The following is an 18574-nucleotide window of genomic DNA, read 5'->3' as shown; positions in this document are numbered from 1 at the left end:
ATGTCGGATCAAAATAATAAAGCCTCAGAAGCAGGCATAAAGGTTTAATAGTCCAAACGTTTGCACACGTGTACTTATGCCCAAAATTTAATCTGATAACCTGTCTTGAAGGTTTTCCAATCCTTAGAGCTGAAAATGTCATTTTAGTGGCCCAATTAGCTTAATAGTTGCTCAGGTGCTATAAAAACCTACTGATACTGAAAATACTTATTTGCTACCACAATGCTAAATTTTATAAAGATGACAAATATTATATGTGAAAATATAAGATCCAATATATGCAAGAAAAGATCCAAAATTCTGGTAAGTGTCCTGAAGTGTCGTTAGCTCATTCTGATGCTTCTCATATATGAAACCAATTCACTTAATGTTAAAAAGTTTGTTGTTTGTATACAAATGGATTTGTTCAACATTTCTTACAAACATTTTTGTATGCCCACCTGGTACACATGCTGAGTCTGCTGACTTCATACCAGGAGTATATTTGCCTTTTAGTTTATTGACATTTGCTATTTCCTGTATAGAATGAAATGGTATGCTAATGAGGGAAGAAGATGTTGCTCTAGTCACTTTATCTGTAGTAACTAACATTCAAGTGAGTTGGGTAAGTCACAGAGGAAGATTCAATTTTTAAATGCATTCAGGCAGGTAATAATTTTTCTTAAAAAATGAAAAAACTGAATCATTTCTGAGCAGGACTTTTTTCTAGAATTGCTTAATTCAGAAAGATAACAGTAACGCAAACACAATTAAATAGTGAATCAAGAAGACTCAATAAGTCAGTGTTTGAAGATCTTCATTCCTCTATAGATCCACCAGTACTCCACAAGATTCTTCAACCTCCCTATCAGCACGTCTTTAAGCCTCAATCTCTGGTAAGAGGTGAAGGGTTTAGCTTTCTTTCTGGAATGGGACCTATTCAAATTCATTTTGGAATTGTAAATAATCATATTCATGTCTCAAACTTTTGATTTAGGAGGGCCTCAGAATTTCTGGATAGTGGGGGGACGGGGAGGATTTGGAAAAATCCTGATGTACCTCTCCACCTTTCTCTTACTCCCAAGTAAGAAATACTTTTCTTCTAAGAATCTTCTACCCCATGCACAGAAAACTCCGTAGAGCTAGAGTAAGAAGTGAGTAAATTTGACCGAGCACATTAAAAGTTGGCTGTTTGTTAATTCATCTCAGCCATACTTACTGCACAATAATCAAATTTTAGAGGGCTGAAAAACACACGACATCCAACACAACATGTTCTGTACTGCATTAGGGAAATCTACAAGATAAGTCACAAGAATAACTGTATTATAATTCACATGGAGGAGCTTGATATTTACATTCAATTCCAGAAGACTATGGCAACTCAGCAGATCAGTTCACACAGAACTTAAGCTTATATGTTGTGTTGAAAGACTTCTTACCCCATTTTTTTCCTAATGTGTTTAATATATGAAACAATATTCCATATATATTTTAATAATTATTTATATTTTCATAATATAATATCCCTGGTCTGTTTTCTCATCTTCCTAGAGACCAACAAGAAGCTAAGAAACAAACAGGGCTTCTTTTTATTTTCTCTCTCCCAGGTTTATAAGGAATGGAAAAAAAAAAAAAAAAAAAACACTTTTGAGACATATGGTTATTTTTATTCAGATTAATTCAGACCACTAACGTGGTCTGACTGTTCCAAAGTATAAAAGAAATGGTGTGTCTTTTTACTGAACCTAGTTTACCTGTCAGTTCCTTAAGGGATTGGACACCTCATTAACACCTAGTGTTACACAGGCCAATATACACTACACAAATACCACTAAATACTGCAGGACCTACTCTGCCTACTGTACTCTAAGAGATCTGTTATCATCTGTAAGAAATGATCTGCCCTGGTAAAGAACAGGAGTACCTGTGAACTTCATCTGTTAGATTGTTAATGTATCACTGTATTAAACAGACCTGGAGTAGGTCCTAAGCACTAATGCAGTGTGGCAAAGCACAAATTTATAAAATGTCACAAAAGTAGAACATTGGCAAAAATAAAATAAAATAAAATAAAATAAAATAAAATAAAATAAAATAAAATAAAATAAAATAAAATAAAATAAAATAAAATAAAATAAAATAAAATAAAATAAAATAAAATAAAAATCCACCATTATTACTTTCTAAAACTAATTCCTTTGATAGGGTAGGAAAAATGCCCTCAAGTCTATAAGAATACATACACTTTGCCATTAATTACAAAGAGAAAATTAAGTTGAATTAAGTCCATGAAGCCTTTTTTCCACTCCACTAACAGACTAAAAATGACACAGCATTTTATGACATGACTACACAATTTAAATGGGAGAAGGGACAAAAGCAGAGACAAAAATAAAGCAACAGGAGAGTTCTTCCACTATAGATGGAAAGGGTGAGTCCTTTTTAAAAAACACAGGCCTTGAAAAACAGTGTCATCAACTACTTTTGAAAAAGAAAAGCCATCCGGAAATTCAGTTCAGAAACAGAGCAGTTGGATACACATAGCGTAGCTGTCTCAAGAAAGCCCAGTATCACTTGGTACTCCAAATTGTGTTTTTTTTGGTTTGTTTTCCTTTCTTTGTTGGTTGGTTTGGGGTTTTGTTTGTTTGGTTGGTTGTTTTTTGTGTGTGTTTTGTTGTTGTTTGTTTGAGAAGTCTGGGCTATCTATACAGCAGGAAGAGGTTTTGTGGCATATGAGGCAGAAGAAATCATTATAGAGAGACAAAACAAAGCAGTGACCAGGAAAGAAATAGAACAATGTGACCCACCTGCAGCCAAGAACTCTTTCCTGAGGTCCTGCTGTTAAGCCCTGATTCCTAAAAACAGCTATAGCAAGAAGGGTTTCTCCTGAAAAGCTTAAGCAGCAGCTGATGTAGGAGCTCCTAGTCTTACATTTGAGATTTTTCTCCAACAGGATTTGCAAACAGAGAAATATTAATAAAACTTACTTGCTACATGTAGTCACTACATGAGGATTGCTAGCAACCAAGCACTCAATGTGAGAGGGCAGCTTACAACAGGGGCAACAAATGATGAACCTGAAAACAGAGTCTGTAAGTATACTGTGCGCTCTCTAGTAGTGCACCAGTATGAACTACAGGTGTTAAGGTGTTTGGAAGATATGCTGTTGCTTTTTCCAGCAAAGAAATACGTCAGAGGAAAGTGGATGCATAAAGTCTGTCTCCAAAAGGAAGAGCTGCCACAGGAGCTGAGCTCATCTGGAAAAAAACACTGGAATGCAGGATCCAGTTCTACTGGAACAGGGAGGGTCAAGCCACTAAGCCTTCTACCTGGTGCTTCTGCTGCAGAAAGCTTCTAGGACAGCACATACCACTTAAAGTCTTACCCCATAAGCCAGAAGGAACTACAGTAGGAAAGCACCCATCAGGTGCTAAAGACTAGAATTTAGTGACCCCTGGTGAAAGCAAAGGAAAACAAAACTCAAGGCCCTCTACCAATTTTAACACATAATAATTTTATAAGAAAATCTTCCTATTTTGTATTGAATACAAACCACTGAGATACAATCTGAGATTCAATACTGAACTAGCTGGGCTTTTGGTCCAATCTAGTACATCCATTCCTGCACAATTTTGTTATTACTGCTTAGACTGAAAATGCTAAGTGATTTCAAATTTAGATTATGTGCTCTAAAATTGAAAGCACATTAAGATAAACAATATTTCCTATCCCTCCACCATTCCAATTGCAATGACCGTAATATTAAATACATCATGGCATGCAAGTAGAAATTAAATTAACAAAGTTGAATCAATATATTTTGCAACAAAAACATTATATTTTGTCAGAGTCAAGAACACACTTTGTATTCTCAAATTAAAAAAAAAAAAAAAGTAACTAACATCGAGATATGGAAACACTACAAAATTTCCCTTTCACCTATAACACTGTCATTATACAAATTGATTATTTCTTCTGTCCTATTTATGTTGTGTAAAAATATCATGTATGATAAAAATATTTTTTGTTTGTTTTCTAAAACTGCACAATATGTGAAATTACTCCCACGAGGTAAGAAACTTTTTTGCAATCTTTTTACAATAAAAACAAAAATCTGTCTTTTGTAAACTACTATGGTGACCTCTCCTGGTAGAAAAATATATGACCACCGACCATGAACACACTCATTAATCCTCAAAGGAGGAATTACACCTGACCCATTTTATAGTTTATTTTTTAATGCCATATCCTCAAAAATCTTGATGTCATTTACAAATCAAAACTGACACATGAACTACTAGAACATTAAGAAAACATTGCAGTCTCCTGCAGTATAGGCAAAAGCCTATGCAAGAGGTTTTTCCAACTTCTTCAAAATAAATTTTTCAATAGAATCACCTTAGAGGGGAAAAATAAAATAACTACTTCTATTGGGGAATTCAGATTTGGGAAAAATTAAAAGGATAAAATGAAGGAAGCCTGAAAAAGAAAATGGATAAGCATAAACATATTCAGGATTTGCACATAGTATTTCTTCCTTTTCTGGCTTTTTTTTCCTTTTTTTTTTTTTTTTTTTTTAATAAGAGAAACAGTAACACCTATGGGAACTTTAGTGAAAAATACTACTAAATACTTTTTTTTTTTTTTTTTAAATCTCAGTCAGTTAGCTACTATGATCTTAGAATAAGACAATTTTAAGGTTAGTGGTCATGCCAAAAGTTCGTGATAACACACCAGGCAACTCAAAGAACAGCTGTAGATATTCCATGCTTTTGAATGACCACTCAACAATACTAACTGCTGAAAATATTTAAATTTCTTGTATAATATGTACACATATATGAAAAAGAGCCATAAGCTGCTTATATATGAGGAAGCAGACATGCATATAAGTCTGATTGCCTCCAAGAAAAGAATGTGGCTGAAGATGCATGACTTCAAACGCTACACTAAATAAAATTCTAGAGGATCACTTACAGAATGAGGAGTATAAAAGGAAGACATACATAGAAGTTACAAATATTAAAAGTCAAAAAGAACAGTTAAGTAAACAGTTTTTTTGTAATGAAAGGCAACATGAACAATCAGAACTGATTTGATTGATCTATTTGAACTCAAAGTGAATATTTCAATGAGTGAAAGGATGAAGAAGTAAAATGCTTAGAACTCTAGGAAATATGGTGAATGGAAATAGAGTTAAGGAGCACATATGAAAAACATTGGGAAAGTAGCAGATAAGCACAAGTACTAATTAGGAGTCAATTCTGTCACAGACAGTGAACAATGTTGACTATAGATTAAGTACTGACTGTAGAAAATTCCATAATCACTGTTCTTGACTTGTGTATGGGAAAAGGTATGAGAAAGGCAAGCAAACCCTGAGAATTATCTCCATTAGTGCTAAAAGTGTCCAGAGAGTCATTATGGAGGAAAAAAAAATCATTAGTATTTGGCAGTGTTTTTTTTTTTCTTTCCTGTTTTTACCAGAAGTATTAAATGCACTTTTTAAAATTAATTTTAAGTGATACCTGAAATTCTGATGCTCTCATGCATCTTGGGTACAGGCTTTACCATGTGGTGTGCCAAATTTATAAGGCGAGAAAGCCACATTCCAACCCCTACCCCAAATCTTTACTCTTAGTGCATACCATACACTCTGGTTATCCACCTTCTGGTACTCAGGCATGACATGGTAATTTTTTGAGGCAATATCACAAGATCAAATGAGTCCAACAGCCTCATCATCTTGATGTTCCTATGCTGAACTTGCTCCAGTTTTTCGAAGACTTTCTTGCAGTGGTGAGCCAAAACTAGGTGCACTGTCCTCGATGTAGTCAAATTAGCCCTAAGTAAAGGGGAATAGTCACTTCCCTTGTTCTACTGTTCCTAGAATTCATTGCTTCGCTGCATTTAGAGATTGACTTTAAAGGCCTGCTAGCTGTCCTGAGCTTGTTGACCTTTCAGAGTTGCTATTACTGAAGTCTAAGTTTGTACTCCTTCCAGGATCTTGAATGGCATAATATCCTGATTGCTACAGACAATGCATTGTCTTTGATTATTATATCCCCAAATAATTTTCCTTGTAGATCTGAATAGTAGATACAACTGTTTCATTCCCAGTTGTTCCACTCAGTACCCATACCTAGATGTTAACCCTGAAACACTAAAATCTCTCAGATCACAGATCACTTGCATCTTACTGTGTTGCTTTTTTTAATGGGTGTTAGCTGGATGAAAGTCCTCCATAAGAAAAAGGGTACATGCCCCAAAATTTTCAGTTTTTTAAAGATGACTTTGCCTGCTTTTTTTTTTTTTTTTTTTTTTTTTTATCCTGATCAAGCAGTCCATAACAAACTTCCACCAAGATTTGGCTTCCACCTATAGTGGCCTGTTGTAAAATCCTGATTTGGTGCACCAAGTGTTGGAGAATTAATTTAATACCTAACTACTGGAAGAACAGTCCATCACAACTCAATTTTAAGTCCCGTTTCTATACATTTTTCCCAATACTTCATGCTTTAAATATCAGAGCAGGTAATAAGAAAGCAGATGTAAGACTTGGAAGAAATCCTCCATTTTGATCACACCACAACAAATTGGCAAAACCAAGCAGCAAATTGATCCAAAAAAGCAGTATGTGAGGGATGGCTACAAGCAGTTTTGTAACTGTGACTACTGAAAAGGGAACTTAAACTGCTGTATACTGAAAATAAATTTTTGAAATAATCCTGCCCAGGATGGTGTTTATGAACTTGTGATATGGCCTCACAAATTACTATGTCATGCCTGAGTACTAGAAGGTAGATAACCAGAGTGCATGGTATGTGCTAGGAGTAAAGATGTGGTGGGGGGGGATGGAACATGCTTCTTTGTGCTTGTTTCTCCAGACTTTGTACAAGAACTTTCTCATGAAGCAAGTCCTAAATACAGACAGACAAGCTCCCAGTGGTACAGAACGAGGACCAAGGAAAACATAGGAAACTAGAGACTCTATCATACCACAGCACATACAGCAATCTGAACTATACATATATAGATAATATATGTATATATATATATTTAAAACATTCATTGTGTACATTTCATGCACCTTGAAAGGATAATGAATACAGATCTTTATGGAGTTAGTTTTGTTTAATTGAACTGAATAATCATTACTAAACTGACTGATTTGGTGGATAGATGCACATTTTAATAGCAACTTTTTGTGCTCATGAGTTTGGAAAGAGTTTATGTTGTACATAATGATTTATGTAAGGGCTTGTTATTCTGACACTTTAATAAATATTTTCTACACAACTTTGGTCTTTTATTCCTTTGAACTAAAGGTACATGTTTGTAATGCAAAATGTAGAACTTGAGCAAGCTTGTTTCTAGAAGGTGGAAGAAAAGAACAAAGCAGTCAATCCACCTCTGTATTAAAGCAGACAGTAAGGCTCTATGAAAAGGAAGATGCTCCTCATATATCAGTGTAGACAAATGCACTTACATTAGCATATGTTAGTTAGCAATAGGGCAATCTTCTGCTGCATGACTAATTTGCAAGCCTTACTACCAGAGTGGGAAAAGTTTCAGAAAGATGATAAGTCATACAAGTAAGACTTGCGTGAGGAATAGTCATGAACAGACACACACACACACACACACACACACACAGACATACCCCTTAAACACTCATGCAGGCATACCACAGCCTCTGTTCCAGAAATGGCCCTGCAGACAAGAGGAAGAATCCTAATGTACAAAATGTAATTGTTACATAGTGGGATGCAACAACGTGTTTCCTAAAAACCTATAAAGGCTCAAGTAGATTTTGGTCAGCTGCTATTTTTGTTAGCAGCCTAACACTCCAGCAATATCTTCCCCAGAAAGGGAACAATAGAAACAAAACTGGGAATTTAACAAATGCACTGAGCAGGTCAAGTGCAAAGTCCATTTATATATTAATAATGTGCATAAAGCAAACTAATCCATGAGCATAGATGTATACATCTTGATCATCCACTGGGCCCAGAAAGTCATGCTCTCTAAAAAGTCTTGAGAGATGTCTTGTAATTGCAAAGTGAGATGGTTTTACCCTGCTGGGCAGCTGAACTCCACCACAATCACTTCTCACTCCCCTTCCTCAACAGAAAAGGGGAAAAAATATGATGGAAAGGCCTTAAGGGTTGAGATAAGGACAGGGACATCACTCAACAGTTACTGTCATGTGTAAACCAGACTCAGCATAGCTCCCTATCATATATATATATATAATATGTATAATATAATATAATGTAATGTAATGTAATGTAATGTAATGTAATGTAATATAATATAACATAACATAACATAACATAACATAATATAATATAATATAATATAATATAATATAATATAATATAATATAATATAATATAATATAATATAATATAATATAATATAATATAATATAATATAAATTTATTGTTTATCACTAGCAGAGAAGAGCAGTGAGAAACAAAAAGCAAACTAAAAAGACCTTACCCCCATCCACCCTCTTCTCCATCCTCCCCCTGAGCAGTGCAGGGGAACAGGGAATGGGGGCTGTGGTCAGTCACTCCTTCACAGTCACTCCCTGTCCATGCTCTACGTGGGGTCCCTCCCACAGGATGCCATCCTTCCCGAACTGCTCCTCTGTGGGCTTCCCACAGGCAGCAGCTCTTGAATAACTGCTCCCACACGGCTCCGTACCACGGGGTCCATCCGTTAGGAGCAAACTGCTCCAGCAGGGGTCCCCCATGGGCGGCAGCTCCCTTCAGACCCCCTGCTCCTGCGTGGGCTCCTCTCCATGGGCTGCAGCTCCGGCGTGGGGCCTGCTCCTGCGGGGGCTCTCCATGGGCCGCAGCCTCCTCCAGTCTGACCCTTATCTATATTTTCCCATTAGGTAGGGAAAGATAGCAGTAAGACACTCTCACATTAGCCTTCTTAAGAGTGAGCAAACAGCCTAAGTCATCATGGAAATCTAATAGTTGCAATTATAGCTGAATTGTGATTGCATGCTGAAATGGAATCAGAGACGACTACTCATTTTCTTTCAGCTAAAATTGTGGTGTTTGGCATGAACTGTACAGACAGTCCTCCAAACACATGTATGCTTCTCTTACAACCTAGTTATGCTGCACAGTTTTGACATGAAAGAGCTGATAGGAATTATGGTGGATTACCATGGGTTTCTGGGAGAAATGTAAGGGTTAACTACGGAACAAGGGAATACAAAATGCCATCTGGATCATGATGGGTACGAGCAAAACAAGATAGTTTACCAGAATAGTTGAAGACACAGGAAAAAGGCACCGTAGAAATACCAGTATTCATTTTAGTCCCATAATTCAATGCTGCAGTGTAAAACAGTCCTGCAGAGGCAGAAGTAGAAGCTAAGCTAAAGGTTCATATCCCAAGCCAACTCTTTTATGGACAGTTGTGCCTCACATTAACACCTATTCTGACTGCTCTCTTCCCTCTTAGAGGTGTAGCCTTTTTACTACAACTCTTGATAGAACCCATTTAATATACAGGTCTTCAAATCTCACTTTAACATCAGGGTGTTGATAATAACCTATGCCAAAATGGATAAGCATGCTAAATCTGAACAGAATTGTAAGGTCAGGATGTTCTTTTTATAGTCGGTGAACACAGAAGCTTTTAAACACCAAAAACAATCTAAAAAATGCTTGTGAGATGGTATAATCAGGATATGCAAGTTTGAAAACCATGATTGCTGATTCATTCAGTCAGCACATCTCTATCTTTACTTTCTTAAGAATAATATTCATTTTTAAGAGGATTTTGGATCTATCAAAAATAGATCCAAGTTTTCAATGAAGAAAACGGAAGAATGAAAGTGTCCCAATTTTGAGGACAGCGTGGCACATTAATAAATCTCATGCAAGAAGTGTGTTTACAAATGGGTATGTAAACCAATGGAGAATGAACATAGAGACAAGCTTATTTTAACCATGGGAATGTCAACACAAGAGCTGGAAAAAGAGACAGAATATTGCTAGAAAAGTTGGGAGGTCATGAAAGCAGTACAGAGGGCTTTGACTGAGATGTTATATTTGATTCTATAGGTTATAGGTGAGAAATCACATACTTCATAATAGTCCATCATCAATAAACCCTGTCTGCCCTGGCTACTTGGACATGACTTCTTTAAGTTGGTTCAAGTCAGGTGTCTCGAATTTACCTCTACCCCATAATTCCAACAGTATTAGAGAAGCTGCAACAGCAAAGTTACACAGTCATGTAGACAGTTTGGTAGGCTAAGTGGCAAAACTCAAGGATGTGGAACAGAAGCCATATAGCTGAGATATAGAATTGCACTGCAAAGGAGGGCTAGTCCTTTGAATTATACTAGTGCTGGTGTATCATTGTTACATAACGTCCTCAGAAGCATAGAACACCTCCCTTTTTTAAATCAAGATCAGTCATTTCCCTATAATGCATTATCCAGTTGAAACAATTTTTAATCAGAGAAGTTAATTGTACAACCTAAGTCATAGAAGGTGTCAAATGAACAAGCAGTCCCTTTTGCTTCTTAATGTCCCCAAACTTTTGCTTAATTTTGTTTTGTTTTCATTTTTTCCATTTACAAATTTATACTTCTAAGAAACTGCACATTCCTGATTTTTGTAGTAAGAGTAAAATAAACCTCCTAAGTCATCTGTATATACACACTTCAACTTCACAGTCCCTCTACCAAAAGGGAGAAAGAACTTAGAAATAACTTTAGGCTTAGCCCAAAATAAACACTAAGGAAAAACAAAACAAAACAAAATAAAAAAAAAAAAAAAAAAACATAGAAACAGTCTGTTCTTCCAGGGCTTTCAATCTTGTTTTTAGACTGAAAGGGTACAGATAATTTGGACAGGTATCTGCTATAGATGGACACCAATAAATCAACAAATAAATGAAAATAAATAAAACCTAAACCTTTAAGCTTCCTGAAAATCACTACTCTTCACTCTCTGTTCTGTCAGTGTTTATTAGCATGATCCATTGTGCCAATGTTACTGTCACTTTTTTCATTTACCATTTTGATAAATAGCCAGAGGACAAAAAGGAAAAAAAAATAGTCACGGGAATTAACAAAGATAATACAATGTTTTTACATGGAACAATTAAATTTCTCTTACAGCTGGAAAAAAAAAAATGAACCTTCCTAGAGCAGTGACATGAATATGGAAAATATTTAGTACTACGAGAATAAAAACCTCTTTCAAATGGTAGCATTTGAAAACTCAAGACAAGTTTTACTATTCCTTCTACCACAGAAGTGAACTTATTTTACCACATGTAAACAACATTTTACAGCATGTCTTTTCTACATATGTGTAAAAAACAGTATTTCCCTTTAAGCCCAAGCAAGGACCTTAAATAGAGCAAATTTCCCACATTTGGGGAAGCATAGCAATAAACCTTCATCAGAAACTGTGGCTAAGCAACACGTTCAAAGCCTCAAAAATTATAGATTGGCCTTAACATGCAAATGCAGAACTAAAGAGTCTTTTTTTCTTTTTTCTCTAGAAATCACTTCAATTGTCAGAGACTTGAAAACATATGTTGGTTTATGCGAGAGGGGGCTGGATAAAGGTTTGGGTCTTTTTTAGGTTTCACACCTAATGTTGTTATCTTACACCACCCAGATACAACATGAATATCAGAAAATTAAGTATTTGATAGAAGGTTTCAGTGGCTTAGGACACACCTGCAGTTACATCTGTTACTAATGTGCAATATTTCCTCCAGTGACACATATTATCCAAAATTGTATTTGGCATGACATCTCACCCTCTATAAGAAAATACAAACACATTTAAGCATCTACAAGTGTCAAATGATATCCTTCTTGTCAGGTTTTATCAACTTTCAACATTATAATTTTTAAGTCAATCCTTCTCAACTGTTCATCTACCACAATATACCTTCACAACTACGAAAACAACACCAGCATGACATACTAGTATTTATCAGCTACTGACTCAGTAATAGGGCTATGCAAAGAATTGCATGTTTCTTGAATGAGAAGAGAAATAAATCAATTTCATTCTGAATTTGATCCAATAGATGATTTGGTCCAGTCTTGTATCTTACCATGCTGGCACTCTCCACTGTTCTCAAGCAGCTCAACATTAAATCTTTACTAGTATTACTGTTTCTGGTGGTGGTTATACTGAACTATAATTGCTCTGCATCCTTCAGTGAGTATGAGAAGATTACATATGAATGGCAGAAGACTGCACTTTGTTTGACACTGAATATGGCTTAAAGGTTAATCAACATTTGTTACAGAATTAACATTAGTCAAATCCAAAAACAACTCAGGGATCCTAAACATGGCTTAGTCAACTGCACATGAAAGCCACGTGTACTAATGTAGTCTAAGCCACAGTAAAACAAATAATAACTTATTTTTGTTTTCAAACCAGCTGGAAAACCAAAATGCATCACATTAGAAATCTTAGAAGCACTTAACAAAAAGAAATTATAATAAAACTTCTGAGACTATCACACTTTGAGATAGAGGACCTGAGTAGCTAAAATCCAGATGTTTTCAGCAACTGTTTAAAAATGATTTACTCCATTTTTAACAAAGGATGCTTTATCATTCTTAACTTTCTAAAGGAGGCCATGGGCGAGCAGAGGAGGAAAAGTCTCTGAGGTCCTTACAGAAATGATTTATACTTTAATTCCCACCTGCTTCAAATTAATACTTCAGTATATATGTATTTTGTAACAGTTCATGAATTGTCACTAGATGGAAACTCACATTTTTAAAACACTTAATATCGCAGGACTAGTAACACAGTTCAAGTACATTTCACCTCTGAACTAGCCGCTGATAGTTCAGATAAAAAGTAGTAGTGATGAAAAGAATTGTTACCTAGCCACTGTGAAATCAATAAGTAGCCTCTGTCTACCTCCAAGTGAGCTGCTTTTCTTATTGCAGCATCTTTTTTTTTTTTTTTAATGACTACTTAAGATTTTAATAGCAAGAAAAAGGGTCTTAGATAAGGATGTTACATAAGCAGCACAGTGACTTTATGCTTCTGCAAAATACCAAGTATAAAACTGATACATGGATGGATTACTAACAGCCCCATGAACTGAAAACTACCAACTTCATAGTCAAATGCACAAAACTGTGATAAAAGCTGTTCCTTCCTGTTAGATATACTGACAAACTAGTCTAACAGAAATCACTTAGAATTATATAATGGAACATAGAAAGAGTTAGGTGGAAAGGGACCTTAAAGATCATCTAGTTCCAATTCCCCTGCCACGGACAGGGATACCTTCACTAGATCGGGTTACGACAGTCCTGAAATTCGGGTACTTCAGAAAAGCGTGGTTCTTGCACAGTTTTCACTAGAAGACTTAGAAAAGTTTTGTTTTAAAAATACATTCCTGGCTATGGAATATTCTGTTTCATACTGCATAAGACAGCAATCACCCATTGTGAAAACTACAGTGTACAATTTCATAACTTATGTAAAGCAAGTATATAAAAACAATCAATTGAGCAAGTACTCTCTTAGTTTAGTAATCATTCCTTTTAAATTATGACCTTCCTTAAAGTAAAGGCAGGTAATATTTTAAATTAAGTATCATGTTTTGTATGAGGATTTTTAAAATTATCTCCTTTGTTCACCTAAAGCAATTCACAGTTAGTCAAAACTTTCCCAAAAAATTGTCTTTCCCCCAAAAGTTCGCTTACCATCCAGAAAAGGGTTCCAGTGGCAAATTCAGAATAATGTTCTACAGTAGACAGTACACTGAATATTAAACAAATCAACACCAAGAGAAATCTGTAAAAAGAAAACAGTGGTTAGTGACTTGTTAAGTTGAACTGTAAATTTAAGTCTAGTTTTAGTTCTTTCATTCATGTAACATTTTTAATCACAAGTACTTTGAATTTAATTCTTTCATTCTTCCTAGTCAAATAAAGATTATGCTCTGAATGTCTTTGTTTTGCATTCCATAACTTAAGAAACATGGAATGAAAGAACTGAAAGGATGGTTGGAAATAAGGAGAAAATTCTTCTCAGAAAGAGTGGCTAGACGTTGGAATGGGTTGCCCAGGGAGGTGTTGGAGTCACTGTCCTTGGAGGTGTTTAAGAAAAGGTTGGATGTGGTACTTAGGGGACGTGGTTTAGTGGGTAATATTGGTGTTAAGGGTATGGCTGGACCAGATGATCTTGGGAGGTCTTTTTCAATCTTCCTTAATGATTCTCTGATGTTAAATCAACAGATCAAACTCAAATTACCATGTAGAATTTTCCAGAGAAGCTAGTAGTAATGAATGTTTCATGTAAAGACACTGATTGATGTATAACTTATACACTTTGGTAGAAAGCTATAATAATTGATAATACATTAATTAAAGAAGAATTAGACATATGACTAGAGTGAGGATTCGTAACTTTAATGAAAACTGTTCCATTAACTGCATTCCATGAACTTGCAACTTACATAAATACAGTATAAACAGCTACTAACATAGTATTTCCAGTATCATTATTCAGAACAAGAAAAAAAAAATAAATCTCAAAATACATATTCCTACTTCCCAAAATTGTTTAAAATGAATCAAAATTGAAGTTATGAGAAGCAGAAAATAAAATGTGAAATTGAATCCTAGTTGACTAAGTGCTTAAGGATTGGCAGAATATACATCATCATGATGCACAAAATGTCTCAGCCATCTTCCCACCATTGGCAAAATGTTAAACATTTAAGTAAACGGTTAAAATAAAAGCTTTATGCAAACTTTGTTTGCACTACATTTTTCATCATCTCTTAAGTTCATTCAGAAAACAAGAGAAAAATAAGAAAATGAGATTTCTTCCACTAACAGCCATAAACAGTAACATTCCCTGTTGTGTACCAGCTCTTTCATCTGTCATTTCCTCTGTTTCCACGTCAAGGGTGTATATCCTAAACTCCCAAACGAGCAATAAAACCTTAACAGTCAGTCCTGCATGAGACATTTTTTCAGGAAAAAAAAAAAAAAAAAAAAAACTTCTGAAGAAGATAAACATTCTTGACAAGGCTTGTTCTAGAACTTCAAAACAAATGAACAAATGACAGACTAACAGTGCTGGTGACTGCACTACTAAACTTGCATGATTTCAGTAAACTTAAACACACTAAAATTTAGTGTGCTTTTGGTGGCTTTTACATTAAAAACAAATAGGAGGAAGAACTTGTCAGGAAGGGCAAAAACTCACATTCAACCTAGAGACTTGATACATAAGAACTCCTTAGGCACTTGTACTGGTCAATATTTTCATTAGTGTTCCAGAAGAAGACATGAAATGTGCTTCATCAGGTCCACACATGACACCAAACCTGGGTTGCAGTCAACAAACCTGAGAGCAGAGCCACTGCTCAAAGGTGCCTAGACAGGCTACAGGAACAGGCCTACAGGAATCTCATAAAAACTAAACATGAATAAATAACAAGTCCTGAGTAGTGTGAGGGCACAAACCCAGATCAGATGAAGGCTGTCAGTATCCAGACTGCATCCCTGGTAGCCTGGCCAGAAGGTAAAGGGCAATGATGGTTCCCTTTTGCTGGACTACACCTGGGGTGGTGCACACAGCTGTGGCCCCGTGGCACTGCACAGGGGTGACACTGCAGAGGGAGCTTGGCAGAGGGCAGTAGCAGCATGAGAACCCTGACCCAGCATGAGCAGGGACTGGTGTCACCAAGCTCATTCAGTGGGGGTAAGCCCTGCTCCTACTGTCTACCATATGTCCCACTTGCCCAAAAGTCCTCCTCATCTTCCAGTCACCTGAAAGCTCCTGCCTATGATACACACAAAACCCAACATTTTTGAAAATGACATAACCCACATGTTTTCATACTTCATGATTAGATCACAGAATCACAGAATCACAAAATCACAGAATCGAAGGGGGTGGAAGGGACCTCGAAAGATCACTGGGTCCAACCCCCCTGCCAAAGCAGGCTCCTTAGAGCAGGCTGCCCAGGTAGGCGTCCAGATGGGCCTTGAATATCTCCAGAGAGGGAGACTCCACAACCTCCCTAAGCAGCCTGTTCCAGTGCTCTGTTACCCTCACCGTGAAGTTCTTTCGCATGCTGGTGCGGAACTTCCTGTGCTCTATCTTGTGGCCATTGCCCCTTGTCCTATCCCCACAAACCACTGAAAAGAGGTTGGCCAAATCCCTCTGTCTCCCACACCTCAGGTATTTATACACATTGATAAGATCCCCTCTCAGTCTTCTCTTCTCCAGGCTGAACAGACCCAGGTCTCGCAGCCTTTCCTCATAGGGAAGATGCTCCAGGCCCCGTATCATCTTTGTGGCCCTCCGCTGGACTCTTTCCGGGAGTTCCCTGTCCAGCACCTTGTCCAGGTGCTTCTAGAACACCGCAAGGGATGATGACTCCACCATGTCCCTGGGCAGGCCGTTCCAGCACCTGATCACTCTTTGAGAGAAAAAGTTTTTCCTGATATCTAATCTAAATCTCCCCAGGTGCAACTTGTGGTCATTTCCTTGAGTCCTATCATTAGTTATCTGAGAGAAGAGTACAACCTCCCTTCAGGAAGTTGTAGAGTGCAATGAGGTCTCCCCTGAGCCTCCTCTTCTCCAGACTAAACAATCCAGCTCCCTTAGCCGCTCCTCATAAGACTTGTGTTCCAGACCCCTCATCAGTTTTGTTGCCCTTCTCTGGACACGCTCCAGGCCCTCAATGTCCTTCATGTAGTGAGGGGCCCAAAACTGAACACAGTACTCGAGGCACGGCCTCACCAAAGGTGAGTACGGGAGATGATCACCTCCCTACTCCTGCGGGCTACACTATTTCTAATACAGGCCAGGATGCTGTTGGCCTTCTTGGCCACCTGGGCACACTGCCAGCTCATGTTCAGCCAAGCATCAATCAACACTCCCAGGTCCCTTTCCTCTTCACAGTCTTCTAGCCACTCTGCCCCAAGCTTATATCGTTGCATGGGGTTATTGTGGCCAAAGTGCGGGACCCGGCACTTGGCCTTATTGAACTTCATCTCATTTGCCTCAGCCCAGCAGTCCAGCCTATCCAGATCCCTCTGAAGGGCCACCCTACTTTCAGGCAGATCTACACTACCTCCCAACTTGGTGTCGTCTGCAAACTTACAGAGGGTACACTCAATCCCCTCATCCAGGTCATTGTAATGTCCATTGTAACGAGACAAGAGCTGAACTTAACTCCATTAAGCACTACCCGCTGGGCATGGCCCTCCAGCCAGTTCTTCACTCAGAGAAGAGTATACCCGTCTAGGCCACGGGCAGCCAGTTTCCTCAGGAGAATACTGTGGGAGACCATGTCCAAGGCTTTGCTGAAGTCTAAGTCGACTACATCAACAGCCCTTCCCTCATCTACCAGTCTGGTCAAAAGATCACAGAAGGAGATAAGGTTGGACAAGCACGACCTGCCGTTTGTGAACCCATGCTGGCTGGGCCTGAACCCCTGGCATGCAAGTGCCATGTGATCTCACACAAGATGATTTGCTCCATAACTTTTCCTGGAACTGAGCTCAGGCTGACAGGCCTGTAGTTCCCCGAGTCCTCCTTATGGCCCCTCTTGTAGATGGGAGTCACATCGGCAAGTCTCCAATCCTCTGGGACCTCTCCAGATAACCAGGAATGCTGATAGATGGTAGAAAGCGGCTTGGCAATCACCTCTGCCAGCTCCCTCAGCATCCTAGGGTGGAGCTCGTCTGGTCTCATGGACTTGTGACATTCCAGATGGAGGAGCAGGTCTCTAACCGTCTCTTCCTGGATCACGGTGGGGATTCGCTACCTGAATGATAGGGGACATCCAGGTCAGGGAGTAAAGTACCCTGAGGATAACTGATCCAACTACTAAAGACAGATGTAAAGAAGGCATTGAGAACCTCAGCCTTATTCTTATCCTCAGTGATCACAGTTCCTGCTGCATCAAGGAAAGGATGGAAATTTTCCTTGACTCTTCTCTTGGTGTTCATATATTTGTAAAAGGATTTCTTGTTCTCTTTTACTGCAGTGGCCAATCTGAGTTCAAGATGGGTTTTTGCCTTTCTAACTTCCTGTCTGCATATCTTAGCAACTTCCTTGTAGTTGCCCCAAGTAGCCTATCCTTTCTTCCAGCGGATGTAGACTCTCTTTTTCTCCCAGAGTCTCAGTTAAAGTTCCCTGTTCATCCATGCTGGTCTTCTTCCCCTCTGGCTCGCCTTATGGGACACAGGAACAGCCTGCTCCTGTGCCTTTAAAATTTCCTTCTTGAGGAGTGTCCAGGCTTCCTGGACCCCTTTGCCCTTCAGGAGTGACTCCTGAGGGACCAGGGGTCGAGTAAACTGCCCCATGGTCAAAGAACCCAAAGTTCCTGTCACGACACCAGCCTCTCAGCCAATTATTCATTACCTGTGTTTTCCTAGCCCTCTCCATGTCCTTCACCTCCCCAGAAGGAATGGCACAAAACATGACTTGCGATCCCGCTCCTTGAACTATTTGCCCTAAACCCCTGAAATCTCTCTTCATAGTTGGCAGGCTTTTCTGAGAGATTTCATCACTGCCCGCTTGAACTATGA

At 38.0% G+C, this 18574-nt stretch overlaps 1 protein-coding gene across 5 annotated transcripts in view; it reads right to left on the bottom strand.

The window, feature by feature from the left end:
- The window catches only part of LOC106030871 (potassium voltage-gated channel subfamily KQT member 1-like), a 529055-nt gene that overhangs the window by 476703 nt on the left and 33778 nt on the right, over positions 1-18574 (bottom strand). For all 5 annotated transcript variants that reach the window (XM_066999747.1, XM_066999764.1, XM_066999755.1 and 2 more), the window contains exon 3: positions 13721-13811. In XM_066999747.1, coding sequence (XP_066855848.1) covers positions 13721-13811 — 91 coding nt within the window. The remainder of the gene's footprint in view (positions 1-13720; positions 13812-18574) is intronic.

Source organism: Anser cygnoides, chromosome 1 (assembly GCF_040182565.1).
Source record: "Anser cygnoides isolate HZ-2024a breed goose chromosome 1, Taihu_goose_T2T_genome, whole genome shotgun sequence".
NCBI classification, from domain to species: Eukaryota; Metazoa; Chordata; class Aves; order Anseriformes; family Anatidae; genus Anser; species Anser cygnoides.
This window is presented reverse-complemented; position numbering and strand designations above follow the sequence as displayed.